At 39.0% G+C, this 16,970-nt stretch overlaps 1 protein-coding gene across 13 annotated transcripts in view; it reads left to right on the top strand.

Moving 5' to 3' along the window:
• Mllt10 (MLLT10 histone lysine methyltransferase DOT1L cofactor) overlaps positions 1-16,970 on the top strand; it is a 270,901-nt gene that overhangs the window by 129,606 nt on the left and 124,325 nt on the right. For all 13 annotated transcript variants that reach the window (XM_045134579.1, XM_045134577.1, XM_045134584.1 and 10 more), the window contains 2 exons: positions 4,478-4,571; positions 7,606-7,701. In XM_045134579.1, coding sequence (XP_044990514.1) covers positions 4,478-4,571; positions 7,606-7,701 — 190 coding nt within the window. The remainder of the gene's footprint in view (positions 1-4,477; positions 4,572-7,605; positions 7,702-16,970) is intronic.

Raw genomic sequence — 16,970 nt, 5'->3', positions numbered from 1 at the left:
TGTTTTGGGGGCATCAGGGACCTCCCTTGTTAACAACTCACTGGAAGGTATCCTGTCCCTGGCACTGAAATTTTTCTAGTTACAGTCTCTGGCCCCTGTGTGTTTCATTGTCCAAAAAAGTAGGATTCCATATGGCTTATTTATATCCTCTTAGATTTTGATTAAGAATTAGGATTTAAAAAAATTTTTTTTTGGTTTTATTTTTATTCATTTATTTGAGAGCAACAGACAGAGAATGAGGCAGAGAGAGAGAGAGAGAGAGAGAGAGAGAGAGAGAGAGAGAGAGGGAGAGAATGGGCGCGCCAGGGCTACCAGCCACTGCAAACGAACTCCAGACACGTGTGCCCCCTTGTGCATCTGGCTAACGTAGGACCTGGGGAACCGAGCCTCGAACCAGGGTCCTTAGGCTTCACAGGCAAGCCCTTAACCGCTAAGCCATCTCTCCAGCCCAGAATTAGGATTTTAAAAGGAGAGTCTTTATTAGCCAGCCAGCAACTGTCCCCTCACAGCAAACCTGTGAGGAGGAGAGCAGCCCTGTCTTATCTTTTCAGTGAGTTTGTAAGGAAAACAAAACAAAACAACCAAAAAAAACCACATTCTTTTATAGTACTCAGGAAACAAAGCCACATTCTTTTACAGTGGTCTGGGAAGTCCCCAGAACCTTCCCCCAGTGCTATTTTGCAGTAAGCATAGGGTGTGGAACAAATAGCAAATACTTTAACTGAGAATACATCCTCATCCTTGTTTATTTGGCCTTGTGCTGAACTTTAACTTAGATAGGTCTTTTATTATTGTGTGAATTGCTGTCTTAAGATGGCTTTCCTTAGATTAAGCCATCTGGATATTTCACTATATCCTCACACCTTTATTGATCTTGATGCTATTGTAGCTGGTTCTAAAGAAAAGTATCTAGATTTTATTTTTCAGCATTCAAAGTTTAGAAGCAAAAATGACTCAAGTCTACATAATAGTTAGTAGTTGTATATAAAGGCTCAGGGTAATGATCATTGTCTGAATCAGTCTGTGGATAGTCATTTGTGTAGGTATGTACTCATTTATTGAGTTTTTAGTATTTGGGTGTATAACAAAAAGCCTAAGGTCACTGAGATGAACTTCCAAAACATATACAGTTATGGAGGAAGGGATATTTACTGAAGCTTACAGATCCAGGGTAAGTTCCATAATGGCAGAAGAAGCTGGCTTGAGACACACACACACACACACACACACACACACACCACACCCAAGTGTGAGCAACAGCACACCTCAGGAACTCCAGGCAGAACCAAGCACTTTGCATACCTTTAGATTGGAATTTCATATCCACTACCATACCTTAGGGCTGGACCCTAAAATCTGCCTAGTAATACTTACTCTTCCACCCAGGTGGCTGCAGATCGAAATTACGGAATGTAATAAAAGACTGAATATATTGGGGTCCATCTGTTGAAACTACCACAGGGCATATAAAATAAAGTCGAAGCTACTTTTGGGAATGAATATTCTTTTCACTTTCTTTTTGTAAATTCTAGGGGCTGGAGAAATGTCTTAGCAGTTAAGGCACTTGATTGAATTTTCTTATAAATTCTCTTGAGTATTGTTAATTTTCCAGATATAAGATCCTTTGCCTATGAAATATATACTAATAAAATAACATTGGTGCTGGGAGTGGTGGCGCACGCCTTTAATCCCAGCACTAGGCTAGGCAGAGGCTGGAGGATTGCCGTGAGTTCAAGGCTACCCTGAAACTACAGTGTGAGTTCCAGGTCAGCCTGGGCCAGAGTGAGACCCTACCTTGAAAAACAAAACAAACAACAACAAAAAAACCCAAAACACTGGAATATTGCAGTTATGAAAGGTCAACTTACTAAGGCTATGATGATAAACTTTAACATTCATTCATTTGTTTATTTATGTATTAATTTTGAGGTAGAGTCTCACTTTAATCCAGGCTGATCTGGAACTCTGTAGTCCCAGGCTGGCCTTGAACTCACAATGATCCTTTATCTGCCTCCCAAGTGCTGGATTAAAGATGGGCACCACCACACCTGGCTAGCATTAAAAAAAAAAATATTTAGTTATTTATGAGAAAGAGAAAAAAATGAGAGAAGTAGGGGTCATCCCATGGCCTTTAGCCACTGCAAAGGAACTTGAGACACATGTGCCATCTTGTGCATCTGGATTTTTGTGGGTACTGGGGAATCAAACCTGGATTCTTAGGCTTTGCAGGCAAACACCTTAATTGCTAAGCCATCTCTCCAGCCTGCAGTTTTTTTTCTTTTAAATAATATAATAACTTTAGGTTTCAGTTTCATTTCTTCTGGATCTTTCCTTTGGATAGTTTTCATTATTCCCTGATAAAGCATTGAGGGTCAGAGCCAGTGCTTTGTGTACACCCAGAACACGTTATTCTGCTGTGCTACATCTCTAACCACTTTGTTGTTTCTGACAAAAAAAAGCACTACCTATGTATCTTCATTGCTCTGTTATGCTGTGACTGAAGTATTGTAACACATGAGTGTTGTGTGAATGAATTATTCCTCCTAATCATTTTTCCTTTTCAGAGGATGTCATATGAACCAGGCTCCATGACCTATGATTCCAGCTATTCAGGAGTCATAGTTAGGGGGATTTGCAACTTGGTCTACTTAATGAGACTGTTTCAAAAAAAAAAAAAGTACACAGAGGGCCTGGCGAGGTGGCGCACACCTGTAATCCCAGCACTTGGGAAGCAGAGGTAGGAGGATTACCATGAGTTCAAGGCCACTCTGAGACTATAGTGAATTCCAGGTCAGCCTGGGATAGAGTGAGACCTTACCTTGAAAAACCAAAAAAAACAAGAAGAGGTCTATGGGTGTTTCTCAGTGGTAGAGTACTACCTAGTATATACTAAATCTAGGTCCTTCTTCAGTACTATCTCCCCTAAAGGATATAGTTCACATCCTTGTAATTTTCATCATACTGTCATTTTATACCTTTTTAAAAGTATGACCTTCATTCATACTTGTAAAATAGATTTAAATTTTATTTTTCTCAAGTGTGTATGGTATGAATGCATATTGCTTGTTCACAAACGTATGTTTGCATGGATATTGAGGCAGGAAATTGTCATAATATATCTTCCTTAATCACTCTTCATTTTATCCTTTGAGACAGGGTCTTTTGCTGGGCTTAGAGAGCTTACCAGTTGAGCTAGACTAGCTAGCCCAAGAGTCCCAGGTTTTCTCCTGTCTATACCTCTCTAGCACTAAGTTAGTTGACATGTACTTGCCACCAGGCCAGCATTTTGTATGGGTGCTGGAGTTCTGAACTAAGGTCCTCAAACTTCTGTGGCAAGTGATTTGACTCATCACCTGTCTGTAGATTTAAAAAAATAAGAATTATTAATTAGGAGGACAAAAAGAATTTGTTTTGGAAAGGAAGATGGCTCCATAGTAAAAGGCTCTTGCTTACAAAGCCTACCAGCCTCGAGCTTTATTTTTTTTACACTGTTTTTTTTTTCTTTTTTTTTTTTAATTTGAGAGGGGGGAGAGAGAGAGAGAGAGAGAGGGAAGGAGGGAGGAAAGAAGAGAGGAACGGAGAGGAGAGGAGAGGGGAGGGGAGAGAATGAGCACATAGGGGCTTCTAGCTGATGCAAATGAACTCCAGGCACATGTGTCACCTTGTGCATCTGCCTTATATGGGTCCTGGGAATCAAACTTGACTCCTTTGGCTTTGGAGGCAAGCACCTCAACTGCTAAGCCATCCTAGCCCTAAAGAAATACTTTTTAAAACAAGTTTTCTTGAAAGAACATTCTTTTTGGTAGTGAACTCTCAGATTTCCTCACACATGACTCTTAGTAGCTTGGGTTACAGGCTTGTGGCACTTCAACTCTGAAAGCAAGTTAGTGATAGTTTGATAACAAAAAACTTGGATACATCTTCATTCTTGATAGAGGTGAAGAGTTTCATATAAAATGTAATGAGCTAGCATGAGACCCTACCTTGAAAAACCATAGGAAAAAATGTAATCAGGTAATCCTTAGCCACAGCTAGAATAGAGCTTTGCGACCCCTACCTTTTTAGTTTTCCCCCTTCTTTCTTTCTCGGTTTTACAAGGTAGGGTTTCACTATAGCCCAGCCTGACCTGGAATTCACTATGTAGTCTCAAGATGGCCTCGAACTCATAACTGTCCTACCTCTGCCTCCCAATGCTGGGATTAAAAGTTTGTGCCACCATACCCAGCTCCCCTACTTTTGTGAGTGAGAAGGTACATTCATTCATATTCTTTCTCTCTCTGTGGTGTTGGGATGAACCTAGGGCTTTCTGCACATGCTAATACACAGATGTTTTGCTACTGAGCTTCACTTCAAGCTCCTAGTAGCTTCCTTATCTTTTCTTTCATATTATGAGTATTTCATGCTTAGAAGTAAATTTTGTTTTTTTAACTATATAGCACTTTGAGTTGTTGTTGATACCCTTGGCCTTTGTTTTCAGTGCTCAGTTTGCTGGACTACTTTGTGAAGAAGAAGGTAATGGTGCAGATAACGTCCAATACTGTGGCTACTGTAAATACCATTTTAGTAAGCTGGTAAGAATTGATTTTGAATTTAATAAAATAATAATTAGTGTTAACAGTAGAGTGACATTGTAATAAAAAGACATTATAGCTAATGTCCTATTGAATTTTGCTTGATTAAATTTAATTTAGTATTTTTTATATTAAAGACCTAGTAATTTCAAAACATTTTGTTCTGTTTTGGTTCTTTTGGAAAGGTAAATAGTTGAGAATATTGTGGATTAGAATGTATAGTAGTAAATGTTTATCATTTATTAGAAAAATTAATTTTAGAGAGCTCTTATTTGAATATTTTTAGGTTTGATTTTCAGCATGTCTGTATCAGTTTGAGTTTTTTGTCACTTGCTCCTATTTTCCTGTTTCATTACTGTTACCCGTTTTTATTATTTAGATATTTATTTTGATTCCTATTTATTAGGAAATAGGAAAACACAAATAAGATTATTGTATTGGGTAAAGACCTTGAGGAAATGTGCTCAAGCGCAGTTTTGAATATTTTTGAATAAATATTTAGTCAGTATTGGGTATTACAAATAGTAGCATGGCTGATCCCCCCCCTCCCCCAGGTAGGGTCTTTAGCCTAGGCTGGCCTGAAATTCACTATGTATTCTCAGTGTGGCCTTGAACTCACACCGGTGATCCTCCTACCTCTGCCTCTGGAGTTCTGGGATTAAAGGTGTGCATCACTATGCCTGGCACTGATTTAGCAATTTTATTATATATTTGTGTCCATTTATCTTTGAAAGATAAACTTTTGTAATGCTCTAAGAGTGTTTTTTAGTCTTTATAGATTTGTAACACTGATTTTTTTGGTCTTTAAGTGTCTCATATCTTTATTATCTTTCCCTGTTGAATAGGGAATAGGACCCTCTCCTCCCCGGTAAATAGTATTACTAAGGTCTGTCTTATGAAGTAAATACCATATGCCTCTAATTTTCAGATTCATACATATGAACTACTGTCATGTGCCACATAGTGACAATGGACTGTAGGCATGGTTGGTCCCATAAAGTTAATAAGGAGTTGGCGATGGTGGCCACACTCCTATAGTCCCAGGTCTTGGGAGGAGACAGGAGATAGAAGACTTAAGATTATCCATTATCATATAACAGTTTCAGGCCAACTTTGGCTACGTGCCACTTTTGTCTCAAGAAAGCATCCTTCTCCCAAAGATTACAATGGAACTGAAAAAGTCTCATTGCCCAGTATTTTATCTTACCCTTTTTAGGTTTAGATATGCTTAGGAGAGCTAACTATAGCAACATAACTATAGCTCAGTAGTAGAGGATATGCCTGGTCCTGGACACTTCAAATAAAAGAAAACTGTTTTAAAAAAAGATATACTTAGAGGTAAAAATAGCATTGTGTTATAATTGCCTGCAGCATTCAGCACAGTAATTTGTTGCACAGTCTTATAGCCTGAGGTATAGGGGACTTTCCCTTCCCTTCTAGATTTGTGTGCACATTCTTTGATGTCCACGTAGGTTGAAATAACTAGTATGTTTACATTTCCCAGAATGTTTCTCCTACTTCAGTGGTATGTGAATGTGCATAGAAATCTATACTATTTGGTACAGGTATCTATGTCATTTGATGCTAAAGACTTTATCTTGACAGAAAAAGTACTTTTATGAGAAATGTACATAAAGTTGGATTTTTGGCTGGACATTTTGCCTAGTGTCTGTATTTGCTTAGCATGCATGACTTCCTGGGTTTCATCCATAGTACTTACTTCCCCCTTTGCCCCCTCCCCCATTACCAAATTGGAAAATTTGAAGCCAGTTAAAATGAATGGCACACCTGTAATACTGGAACTTGGGAGGTAGAGGCTGGAGGACCAGAAATTCAAGGTCATCATCCTTGGCTACTACATAGTTCAAGGCCAGCCTGGGCTACATGAAACCCTTTTTCCACCATAATAAAAAGATTTTAAAGTTTATACAAATAAAATTTCTCAATACTGATTATTGACATGCTTTATCCTATTTGTTAGTTGAAAAAAATCCTGTTTTATAAAATTTTATAACTTTGAATAAAACCTGGACATGTTCTTCTAGTCACTTTTTAAATCTAGTTTAACTGAGCCAGGTGTGGTGGTGCATGCCTTTAATCACAGCAGAAGTAGGAAGATTGGTGTGAATTTCAGTTGATCCTGGCTAGAGTGAGACTCTACCTTGAAAGAAATAAAAAAGTAATCATTGATGTCACCAAATATTAAACACCTCAGGTGACTCTTAACTTTCTTCTTTATTCTGCATTTATGATGTACTTTAAATAAAACATGTATCTGAAAACTGCATAGGTGTGTAATACTGATGTTTGTATTAATTGTTTTCCAAATATATTAGAGATAAGTTCTTTGGAAGTGATTTTCTTAGTACTGACAGTGTTAGATTTAGTCTCTTGCTTGCTTTACTACTGATATAACATAACTTTAAATATTTACTTTTCTCATCATCTGGTATTGGCATCTTTTCGTTATTTAGTTTTGATTTTTTTCCGGGGAAGGGTCTTACTCTACTTCAGGCTGACCTGGAGTTCACTATGTTGTCTCAGGCTGCCCTCACACTCAAAGTGATCCTCTACCTCAGCCTTCCAAGTGCTGGGATTAAAGACATGTGCCACTAAACCCAACTGTGTTGTTTGTTTTCCAAAACCAGATCTTGCTATGTAACCCTGGTCCTGGGATTACAGGCAAATACTATTGTGCTGACTGACATCCTTCTTTTTTATACATATATGACATTTTCACCTTTGAATCATTTTTTTTAAAGCCAGCATTGAAAATATAACACCTTATTTGAAAATAGATTACGTATTATCACACATCTTAAATATATAAAAATGCGGCATTACTGTTCAACTTGGGCTCAGTTTTTTACTTTATAATGCAGTGAATGGTGTTTAAACTGGATAATATAAATTGAAATAGTTACTTTTATACATTTAAAATATTTCACACTTCAATAGTTTAAGTCTAATAAAATTCTTTTAAGTAGTTTTATATACATATTATACATATGTATATATATTTTTTCTTTTTTAGAAAAAGAGCAAACGGGGATCTAATAGGTCATATGATCAAAGTTTAAGTGACTCTTCCTCTCACTCTCAGGATAAGCATCATGAGAAAGAGAAAAAAGTAAGTGGATTTGTTGTTGCTAATTGTTGTAGCACATCACTAAATAGAAGTTTTCCCCATTTTAGAAAATTAAATTTTTGATAGATTAATGGAAACACCGAAATACAGAAACAATTTGGATAATAAAGTATTATATATTAGATTTAAAATAATGCCATATTTGTGAATATGGTTTTGCCCAATTGAAAATTTAAAATACAATTTGATTGAAAGTATAAGAGTGATTTCTTACCTGTGCTAACCTGTCATCTTGTGGAATCTTTGGTTTACTTTTTATCATTAACTCATCAACTCTACATGTAAATAGCCATATCATAAGCTTTTTTCCTTTACAGCAGTGCAGCTTTGAGTTCTAAATGTTCTTGGCTGATTTTTCTTTTCTTGTGGTGCTAGTGGTTTATTATTTTTTTAAATGACCAAATGTTATACCATTTGTTTGAGATTATTTTGTTCTTGTTGTTTTGTTTTTTAAAATAAAACCACTACTTCATGCCTAAATACTAATCTTGTAACTTAGGTGTTCTCTGCTTAAAGGATATATATGACTAATTTTTACTAAACTAAAAGGGGATGTTACAGAGTTATTGTATTTTACTTGTAATTTTTTTAAAAAGCTTTGACAGCTTCTACAAATATTACATGGTATACCTTGATACCCATAATAACATGTTATCACCCTCCCTTTCCCCACTCCCAAATTCCCCTGTAATTCTTTAAAGAATATTTTGGAAGTGAATTAAAAAGAAACCCTTGTGAATTGTTTTAATAAAAATAAGAATACAAAGGCATCTTCAGATACAAAAGAATATTCTTACACTGTTGTATTAAACTAGTTTTGAAAATATTTCTATAGATTGTATATCTGTAAATATTTAAAGCATTAGGTGTAATAGGGTTTAACAGGGAGAGACTGGACCAATTTAAATCAGTAACCATCAGGTAAACATCAAACATCTGCAGTTTAAGTTCTACATCCATAACCAGTGATGACAAGTCTCTAGAATTTCTCTTCTGTGTCTCCAGTTGGGCTGGTCACAGCTTGGGCAAACATCCTGTTCTGAGCCAGCAGTTAGTTACACAGTTCTAGTATATCCAAAACATCTTCTGTTCTTCATTGCAAACCATGGTCTGTACTCACAGCTCCATACAATGGCCTTTTTTGTCCTCTAATACGATTCCAGTAACCCTGTTTCACATGCTCCTGTTCTGTGTGTGCATCGTAACCCACTTCTATGCATTTTGCATGCTTTCAAAACCGTTGCCAGGTATGGGACAAGCCAGATTTGTTAATCCAGGAGGGTTAAACCTTGATCTTCAAGAGCAACATACTTCTTTAGAATTCCTTTTTTCAGTCATCTCCTTTCAAAAGTATTTGCATTCCTACTCACCGACCATATCCTGCGTGGATTTCACCCTCAGGAATCTTTCCCTTTTTTTGTGTGTGTGGGGGGTTTGAGGTACGGTCTCACTCTAGCTCAGGCTGATCTGGAATTCACCATGTAGTCTCAGGGTGGCCTTGACCTCATGGTGATCCTCCTACTTGTGCCTCCCAAGTGCTGGAATTAAATAGTGCTGGGATTAAAGCTTTAAGCCACCACGCCTGGCTAAGAATCTTTTCTATTATTCCAATGGAAGTTTTTTGGCCTACCCTTTATGTTGGTAATCAAAATTATTGCAGCTTTATAACTTATACCTAATCTCTGGTCAAGAAACTAATTTCAGCCAGGTGTGGTGGTGCACGCCTTTAATCCCAGCACTTGGGAGGCAGAGGTAGGAGGATGGCCGAGAGTTCGAGGCTACTCTGAGATTACAGAGTAAATTCCAGGTCAGCCTGAGCTAGAGTGAGACCCTACCTCAAAAAAAAAAAAAAGAAAAGAAAGTATTTTCAACCTTGGCTTGGACTTTTCCTGTCATGTATCATACATTTTTCAGATCTGTGCCGTCCACCAAGCATTTTAAATTCAATCTTGATCAAACTGGGCATCTGCAGAAGAATGCAGCCAGCTCTGCCTCTCAAGTGCTGGGATTAAAGGTGTGTGCCACTATGCCCAGCTCCACCTGGCCCTGTCCCCTTTAGAGGTTTATTTCAGGTTTACAAATTCCAGCAGAACACCATCAGTGGTGGAAGAAGCTGGCTTATTTCCATAGCTCCAAACAGAGAGACATAACAGCCAGCAAATAGTAGCCCCCAGAGCTCAAACTGCTCTCTACTTACCTTAGGGCTGGATTCAGTCCCCCCCACCCCCACACATATTTCTTCCCTAGTAGGGCTCCACCTACTGGAGACTCAAAAGTCAAGCCTGAGTCTATGGGTCACACATGTAAACCACTATAGCTATGCTCTGCACTTATCAGTTAGCCCCAGATGAATTTAATTTTGTGTTTTACAAAAGTTAGATGTGCTGGACCATGTGGTACATGCTTTTAATCCCAGTACTTGGGAGGCAGAGGTAGGAGGATTGCCATGAATTCTAGGCCATCCTGAGGCTACGTAGTGAATTCAAGGTTAGCCTGGGCTAGAGTGAAACCCTACCTGGAAAACTCATAAAAAAATAAAAACCAAAACTTAGATGTTGTTTTTGACTGCTAGATGGTGAAAAAAAAAATGCATTTTGTCAAATGTGTGTAGTTTTAGATTTTAGAGGTTGTTATGGAGTCCTGTGTCACATTAGTAAGACTGTCGACTCACAGAATGTGAAGCGAAGTTTTATTGGGCAAAAAAGAAAGAAAAGAAAAAAGAAAGTTTGGTATATCAGGTTTGCACCCAGAGTTCTTAGGGTATATCCCTGAACTCTTTGCAGTGTCAGCTTTTATTGGAAATAACCACATGATGTTAGGGGGGGAAAAAAAAACCAGGATGGGAGTTAAACCCCAAACCACAATTTACATGTCGTTACAGTCATAAAAGTTGGTCATTTATAGGAAGTATCACCTAGGGGGTGCAAGATAGGCCTGAGGTATGCCTGTGACCACAAGTCCTGCTTGTCTTAAGAACTTTGCTCAACAATGCAGGCCCCAAGAAATGCTCTTCTTACCAGTAGGGCCTCCTGTTTGTCTGCCATCTGCAGAACCTCCTATAAGGAAGTTACTTCTGTATTTCTCTAGGTTAGGCATAAAGAAATATAACATTTTGTTCTCTTTATAAGGTATCTAATTAAGACTTGAATTTTATTTTACTTTTGGCATGTTTGTTAAGTTTAAAATTGGTCTTTGTTAGGCATGGGTTGGCACATGCCTTTAATCCCAGCACTCGGGAGGCAGAGATAGGGAGATCGCTGTGAGTTTGAGGCCACCCTGAGACTCCATAGTGAATTCCAGGTCAGCCTGGGCTAGAGTGAGACCCTACCTTGAAATATTTAAAAAAAAAAAAAAAAAAAAAAAAACGAATTCAGAACCTCTAGGATGCCCTAGAGCAAATACTGCTAGGAACTACATTATTCACCCACATTCTCCTCCCACCCCCCCACCCCCCCCATGGCCTGTTTACTTTGAAGCAGGGTCTTGTTCTAACCTAGGCTGACCGTGAAGTGCTGAGATTAAAGGTATGCCCCATTATACCTGGCAGAGAGAGAATTGACACACCAGGGCCTGTAGCTGCTGCATAAAAATTGCACATGCATGTGCCACATTTTACATCTGGCTTTATGTAGGTACTGGGGAATTAAACTTGTGTCATTAGGCTTTGCAAGCAAGTTAATTTACCACTAATCCATCTCTCTAGTCCAAAGTGAATTCTTTTTGTTTTCTGGTTCTCAGTTTTCTCCCCCCTGAGGTAGGGTCTCGCTCTAGCCCAGGGTGACTTGGAATCTACTCAGGCTGGCCTCAAACTAACAGCAATCCTTCATCCTCTACCTCCCGAGTGCTGGAATTAAAGATGTGCCACTATGCAAGGCTATTGTGTTATTTGATTTCCATGTATCTGGTTTTTTTCTGTATGTTTGTATATTGTTTTTCTTTCTGTTGATTTTTAGTTTAATCCCATTGTGATCAGATACAGTAGAAGGAATTACTTCCAGTTTTTCTGTATTTGTTAAGATTTACTTTGTGTCCTAATATGTGGTCTGTTTTAGAGAATGTTCCGTGTGCTCCCAAAAGGAATGTGTATTCTGTAGCTGTTTTATGGAATGTTTTGTAGATAATCTGTTAGGTCCATTAGTTCTAAGATGCTATTTAATCAGAATGCTTTTCTGTTTATAGTTAGCCAGAATGGTCAGTTGGTTAGAGCAGGCTATTGAAGTCACCCACTACAATTGTGCTTGGGGTTCTCTTTAACCTTATATTCATTAGTACTTGTTCAATGAAATTGGGAGCACCCGTCTTTTGTGCATGCATGTTTAGAATTACACTGTTCTCTTCTTGGATTTTTTCTTTGATCAATATAAAGTGACCTTGTTTTATATTTCCTAATGTTGGTTTGAAGATATCCTGTCAGATATTAGAATTGCAATACCTGTTGTTTTCTTAGGCTGCTTTGCTTTATTGACTATTTTCGTTTATTTTTATTTATTTATTTGAGAGTGACAGAGAGGGAGAGAGAGAATGGGTGCGCCAGGGCTTCTAGTCACTGCAAACGAACTCCAGACGTGAGCGCCCCCTTGTGCATCTGGCTATGTGGGTCCTGGGGAATCGAGCCTCGAACCGGGGTCCTTAGGCTTCACAGGCAAGCGCTTAACCGCTAAGCCATCTCTCCAGCCCTATTGACTATTTTCCATCCTTTCCCCCTAAGGTAGTTTCTGTCTTTCATGGAGAGGTAAGTTTCTTGGAGGCTACAAACAGGGATACTGCCTTTTAGCCCTGTTTATAGCCTGTGTCTTTTGGTTGGGGTATTGAAGCCATTATTAAGATGTTAAGAGCTACTATTGATAGATGTATATGTATTCTTGCCATTCTTGATTTTGTAGTGCTTGCTGTTTTTCTGTTGCTCTCTTGCATTAACTATTGTTTGAGCATAGATTATTCCTTCCTGTTTTCTCATGTATGTGCTTTTCTTTCTCTTCAGTCCAAAGGATCCCTTCAAGCACTTTCTGTAGAGCTGGCTTAGGGGTACTATATTGACTATGATGGATAGTTTTGCTGGATATACTAGGCTTGGTTGGCAATTGTTGTTTTTCAGAACTTGGAAGACACCATTCTAAACTCTTCTGGTTTTAAAGTTTGTGTTGAGTAATCTTTATAGGTGACTTAATACTTCTCTCTTATTGGTTTCAGTATGTTTTCTGGTCTTTGTGTTTAGTAATTTAATGATAATATGATGAGGAGAGCTTTTTTCTGGTCTTGTCTGGTATTCTAAATGCCTTCTGCATCTGTATTGACATCTCTTTCCCTATTTGGGGAAATTCTATGACTTTGTTAAAAATACTTACCATGCCTTTAGAGTATTAGGATTAAAGGAATGTACCACCATACCCACCTAGTTTATCCTTTTCATCTCAGCACTTGTGAGGCTGAGGTAGGATGATTTCTGTGAGTCCAAAGCCAGCCTGGGCTATAAAATGAGTAGGCTAGTGTGAGATTGTGCCTCAAAGAACCCAAAACGAAAATCAAACCAAAATGAAACAAAAGAAGGAAAAACACATCCTACTCAGATTCCACCGTTTGAAATAGCTATCATTATTAAGTAAACATGCCATATATATATATATATTTTTTTTTTTGGTCTATAGGTGATAGATGAAATCAATGGTTAAATAGATGTACATTAGTTTGTTAAATTTGCATATGGGAGCCGGGCATGGAGGTGCACACTTCTAATCCTGTAGTTGGAGGCAGAGGTAGGAGGATCTAAGTGAGTTTGAGGCCACCCTGAGACTATGTAGTGAATTCCAGGACAGCCTGAGCTAGATTGAGTCCCTACCTCGTAAAACTATGAATAAATAAATAAATAAAAATAAAAATGCTTGTGTGTGTGTTGGGGGGGAGTGAGGACAGAATGGGTTTACCAGGGCCTCTTGTCAATCCAAATTAACTCCAGACACAGGTGCTAGTTTGTGCATCTGCCTTAAAGGTACTGGGGACTTGAACCTGGGTTGGCACATTTTGCAAGAAAGTGCCTTGGGCTGGAGGGATGGTTTAGTGGTTAAGGTATTTGCCTGCAAAGCCAAGGACCCAGGTTCAATTCCTGAGGTCCCACATAAGCCAGATGCACAAGGGCGTACCTGCATTTGGAGTTCGTTTGTAGATGCTGGAGGCCCTGCTGCACCCATTCTCTGTCTCTCAAAATAAAAAAGAAAAAAGTGCCTTTAATCTTTGAGCCATCTTCCAAGCCCAAGTATTAATTTCTAAAATTGGGATTGGCAGTCATTGATGATCAAAGTCTTTTATATATGGTAACAAGCCTTTTTTCTTTTACTCTATTAGTTTCTCTGAAACTAATTGCCTTATCTTTTGCCCTTCTGGAACTACCAAATGAATTCTAGGTCAGCCTGGGCTAGAGTGAGTCCCTACCTTTAAAAAAACAAAAAAGGCAGGCCTTGAGCTAATAGCATTTCTCCTTTCTCTGCCTCTGCCTTCCTAGTGTTGCTTTTATTTGATTTTTTTAAAATTAAATTTTAATTTCAGGGTAGAGTCTTAAAGCACAAGCTCACTCTGTAGTCTCAGGGTGGCCTCACACTCATAGCAATCCTCCTACCTCTGCCTAGGATTAAAGACCTGGGTAAGTTTGTTTCCTTTTCTTCCTTTTCCTTTTCCTTTCTGTCCCTTCCCCTCCCCTCCCTTCCCCATTTTTTTTCCCCTCCCCTCCCCTCCCCTCCCCTCCCCTCCCCTCCCCTCCCCTCCCCTATTTTTTAACTTGTTAATTTGTCTTCCTAATTGTGAAGTTCCCAGAAAGTGCTGCCTCAGATAAGGCTGAATGGATTGATAAAGCTCCTGTGATCACAGAGAGATGGAATGTTGCAAGTCAGAGCCAAATTACCTTGGGCTACCTTTAGCCCCCTAATAGCCATTTATTACCCACTTCTGTGTATGAACTAACATCCTGGTGCCTATCAGTTGATCAGGTGTAATCTTTTTAAAAATGCAAGAACAGGCCCCAGGTTCCACCAACCCAAGGGCTAAGAATGTCATCAAATAGCATCTTAAGCCTATGGTGGAGATATCCCTCCCCCCTTGCTATAACCTACCTACCTGATGGTTAGCTAATATATTTGAAAAGTGCCTTGATTTATGACTTCCTTTTGTTTGAAATTATAAAACCTTCATGAAATTGTTACCATGTTGGAACATGGAATTTGGGGTAACCTAAATCTGTGTTCTTAGGCTATGGTTACCCCTATTTGGCTCCAGAATAAACTATATTTTATCCCCTTCAATATGAAAGCTGTGTCTTTTGTTGACCTAATCTATTTCTTCTGCCATGTCCTCAAGTCCTCTGCATGATGTATTCTATTGGTGTAGCTTTCATGGAAGATTTTCAATTGAGCCATTTCATTTTTGATTTCTGTGTGTTTTTCCTGAAGGGTTTCCATCTTGTTATTGGGTTCCATTTTCATTTCTTAGTTTGAGTTTCTTCTTGAATTTATTTTATTTTTTTAAATTTTTATTTATTTATTTGAGAGTGACAGAGAGAAAGTGGCAGAGAGAAAGAATGGGTGCACCAGGGGTTCCAGCCACTTCAAAGGAACTCCAGATGCATGCACCACCTTGCGCATCTGGCTTACATAGATCCTGGGGAATCGAGCCTCGAACTGGAGTCCTTCGACTTCACAGGCAAGCACTGGACCACTAAGCCATTTCTTCAGCCCTGTGTTATTTATGAGAGGGAGGGGGAGAGGAAAGAATGGACACACCAAGGTCTTTAGCCAATGCAGTGGAACTCTAAGACATACGCGTAACCATGTGCATCTGGCTTATGTGGGTTCCGGAGAATCGAAAATGGGTCGTTAGGCTTTACAGGCAAATGCCTTAATCTCTAGTGTTCTCTCTAGTCCCTCTCTTTGAATACAGTCCATTGTTTGTACTCTCTTGGAATTCATTTAGTTTCTGTCCTGATTGAACTCATTCAGGTGAGGTCTTTTAGTTGAGTCTGTTGCATTTTATTCAGGCATTTTTCGTAACTCTAAGTTTGTTGTATGTTTTTATCATAATCATGTTTTCTTGGAATTCTTTGGAGTTTGTTATAGCTAGTTCTCACTGGAGGCTTCAACTATGGGACCAGGTGTTCTTGGTGGGGAAATTGTGGTTACTTGTTTTGCATTGGGGTTTGCCCATCTAGAGATAAATCCTTTGTTCTGAGGAGAATGTAGCAATAACAGCTCTACTGAGGGGGACACAGGGTGATCTTGAGACAGGACCGCTCAGGTAACAGAGTTGTGTTTATTCCCTAAACTTATTAGGCAGGGTCTTCCAGGTTCCCCGACAGCTTAGACATGTCTGGATTTAGTGGAATTGGGTTGATGATCTTGAGGTCACCAGGCGCAGGTGCCTGTGTTGATTGGTTTGTTCCTAGGGAGTCCTAGGTGAGGAGAGGGGAGCCAATAGGTAGCTCACCTCAACTGGGGCCTATGCAAGGCCCTTTTGGTCTGCCAGGTGTGTCTAGGAGGCACATGTATGGGTTTGGGGAAGTGCCAGGCTACCTGGTGCTCCAGGGTCCCAGGCATCTTATACTCCTAGCTTAACAGGTTTGTCACAATGACAACCCATGATGCACTGACCATCCTGATGCATATGTATCTGTCTATATCTATGTGTGTGATTGCTGTCAATTCTTTTTTTAAAATATTTTATTTTTTATTTACTTATTTATGAGAGAGAGAATGGGCACACCAGGGCCTCTAGCCACTGTGAACAAACTCCAGATGCACGTGGCACCTTGTGCATCTACATGGGTTCTGGAGAATTGAACCTGGGTACTTAGGCTTCACAGGCAAGCGCCTTAGCTGCTACGCCATCTCTCCAGCCCATAAATTTCTTTCTTTCTTTTTTTCTTTTCACAATTTTATTAACATTTTCCATGATTATAAAAAATATCCCATGGTAATACCCTCCCCCCTCCCCCTGCACTTTCCCCTTTGAAATTCCATTCTCCATCATATTACCTCCCCATCTCAATCATTGTACTTACATATATACAATACCAACTTATTAAGTACCCTCCTCCCTTCCTTTCTCTTCCCTTTGTATCTCCTTTTAAACTTACTGGCCTCTGCTACTGAGTATTTTCCTTCTCACGCAGAAGCCCAATCATCTGTAGCTAGGATGCACATATGAGAGAGAACATGTGGTGCTTGACTTTCTGGGCCTGAGTTACCTCACTTAGTATAATCCTTTCCAGA

Source organism: Jaculus jaculus, chromosome 15, assembly GCF_020740685.1.
Source record: "Jaculus jaculus isolate mJacJac1 chromosome 15, mJacJac1.mat.Y.cur, whole genome shotgun sequence".
NCBI lineage: Eukaryota > Metazoa > Chordata > Mammalia > Rodentia > Dipodidae > Jaculus > Jaculus jaculus.
The sequence above is the reverse complement of the archived record's forward strand: the minus strand, read 5'-3'. Positions and strand labels throughout refer to the sequence as shown.